The sequence below is a fragment of the Arachis duranensis genome, chromosome 6 (assembly GCF_000817695.3).
Source record: "Arachis duranensis cultivar V14167 chromosome 6, aradu.V14167.gnm2.J7QH, whole genome shotgun sequence".
NCBI lineage: Eukaryota > Viridiplantae > Streptophyta > Magnoliopsida > Fabales > Fabaceae > Arachis > Arachis duranensis.
Genome location: NC_029777.3, coordinates 91,002,035 through 91,003,919, shown reverse-complemented (window position 1 = coordinate 91,003,919; position 1,885 = coordinate 91,002,035). Strand labels below are relative to the sequence as shown.

General features: G+C 34.8%; 1 protein-coding gene across 1 annotated transcript; it reads left to right on the top strand.

Annotated features, from left to right (window-relative positions):
* Positions 1 to 201: 201 nt before the first annotated feature.
* LOC107494577 (uncharacterized) lies at positions 202 to 1,445 on the top strand. Its single transcript, XM_016115622.3, has one exon. The coding sequence runs from the start codon at positions 321 to 323 to the stop codon at positions 987 to 989; it is 669 nt and encodes a 222-aa protein (XP_015971108.1). The 5' UTR covers positions 202 to 320; the 3' UTR covers positions 990 to 1,445.
* The last annotated feature ends 440 nt before the right edge of the window (positions 1,446 to 1,885 follow it).

Genomic DNA, 1,885 nt, shown 5'->3' with positions numbered 1-1,885 from the left:
TGTCCCCATTTCTAACTTTATCTCACACCTTTAACTTTCACTTTCAAAACTTTTTTTCTGCTTTCTCCTCTTTTCTTAACCCTCAATCTTTCTTTTCTCTCACATCACAGCTAGTTGCCACACACTTAAAAATAAAAAATATCCAAACCCCTTCCACCATTGTTTTTCTGCTATATATACCCATCTACCCACCTTGCATCCTTTCGTGCCAAAATACAATTTTAGTGTCATATAGTACAACAACAAAAATCCTCAATCAAAATACAATTTATTCAGCACTTCCTATACAATTTCTAAAGTTTTTAAGACTTACTAGTAAGATGAAGAACAGTGCATCAAGGTTGTTAAAGAAGATCATAGCCGGTCTTAGCGCAATGGCGAAATCAAAGACACTCGCATTGAAGTCGAAGACAAACGCCATAAAGGCGCGTCTGATCATATTCTCGCTCATGAAGAACAAGAAGTTCCTCATGAGTTCCATCTCGGAGAAGTTCCACTCCGTGTTGGGCCATCATAATAAGGAAGACGAAGCTAACAGCAACAATTTCTTATTGGAAGATGGGAACGAGAACGAACACAATCAGAATCAGAATCAGAATCGCAAGAACAAGAACAAGAACGCCATTGTGTTGTTCCGGAACAACGCTCAGAGCTACGAGAAGGTTCCGAATCCAAGCGAGACGCAGTTCGTGGAAGATGAAGGAGGTTGTTACTACAATTACGATGATGGTGGTGATGGTGATGATGATGATGAGAAGTACCCTGATCTGACGCACACGCTGTTTGATTCAGAGGATTTGGATCTTGAAGGATCGGTGATTGATTTGGTGAAGAACTCGAAGGAAGAGAGAGGACAAGAATTTAAGTTGGAGGATGAGATTGATCAATGTGCTGCTCTTTTCATTAAGAGATTCCGCAGGCAAATGATTCTTCAAAAGCAGGAATCTTTGAAGAGGCAGCAAGAAGAGCTCACCAACAATGCAGCATGAAAAAACCCTCATTCATTCTTGGCTAAGTCTATAAGCCGCAACCGCTATCTCCCTTTGCCATGGTTTTTTTTTTAACTCACAATAAGGGAGTAGTGAAAGGTTACTGTTGCAGGGTGACAAGGAGGAGCATTCTCTCTTCATTTTTTAATTTGTAATTCTCTTTTTCTTCGGTGCTTCTGTATAAAAGTTAAATAAAGAAAACAAGAAATGTAAGATGAAGATGTAACGTTTTACATACATGTTGTAATGGTATATAGCAGATCATGTTTTTGGGGATTGTATAAATCTGCAACTATTGTAACATGTGAAGCAAGCACCACAGTCATGAAGCCTAGCTAAGCTAATTAAGCTAATTCAATGGTTGGTGTATATTCATATATGATGATAAGTGTCTTAATATTAAAAATAAAAAAATGAAATAAGAGAAAATTTTATCTCTTGTTTTTATTCTTATAATTTTCATAGATAAAATATAAATTTTGTTTGACAAAAAAAAGCATTTACTTTTTTTTTTTAATTAATTTATATCTTTTGTTTTGACGTACGTGCTTAAATTTCTATTTCAACACAATTAACAAAATTGACCTTAGTGCCAATTTAGAATATATATATAAAAATCAATTACTAAATCAATCATGTGTATATAAATATATATAGAAAATATATGTGATAATTATGTATTTATATAACGGATTTAATGGTAGAATTTTATAGGATTTTTGTGTGTATATATAAGTGATCCGTAGTTAAAGCTCTTGGCTTTGAAAAAGTGGGAGTGGCTCTCCTCTATTATGGAGAAATTAAAGGAGAAAAGGAACAGCTAATAGTGATTGGGCTATATAACGATTCCATTTCAAACCAAATGAAGGAACACATGAACCACATGATGAAGGAAC

What these genes read in the sequence shown, in the direction of transcription:
- LOC107494577 (XM_016115622.3), top strand. Translation starts at nt 321, where the DNA reads ATGAAGAACAGTGCATCAAGGTTGTTAAAGAAGATCATAGCCGGTCTT.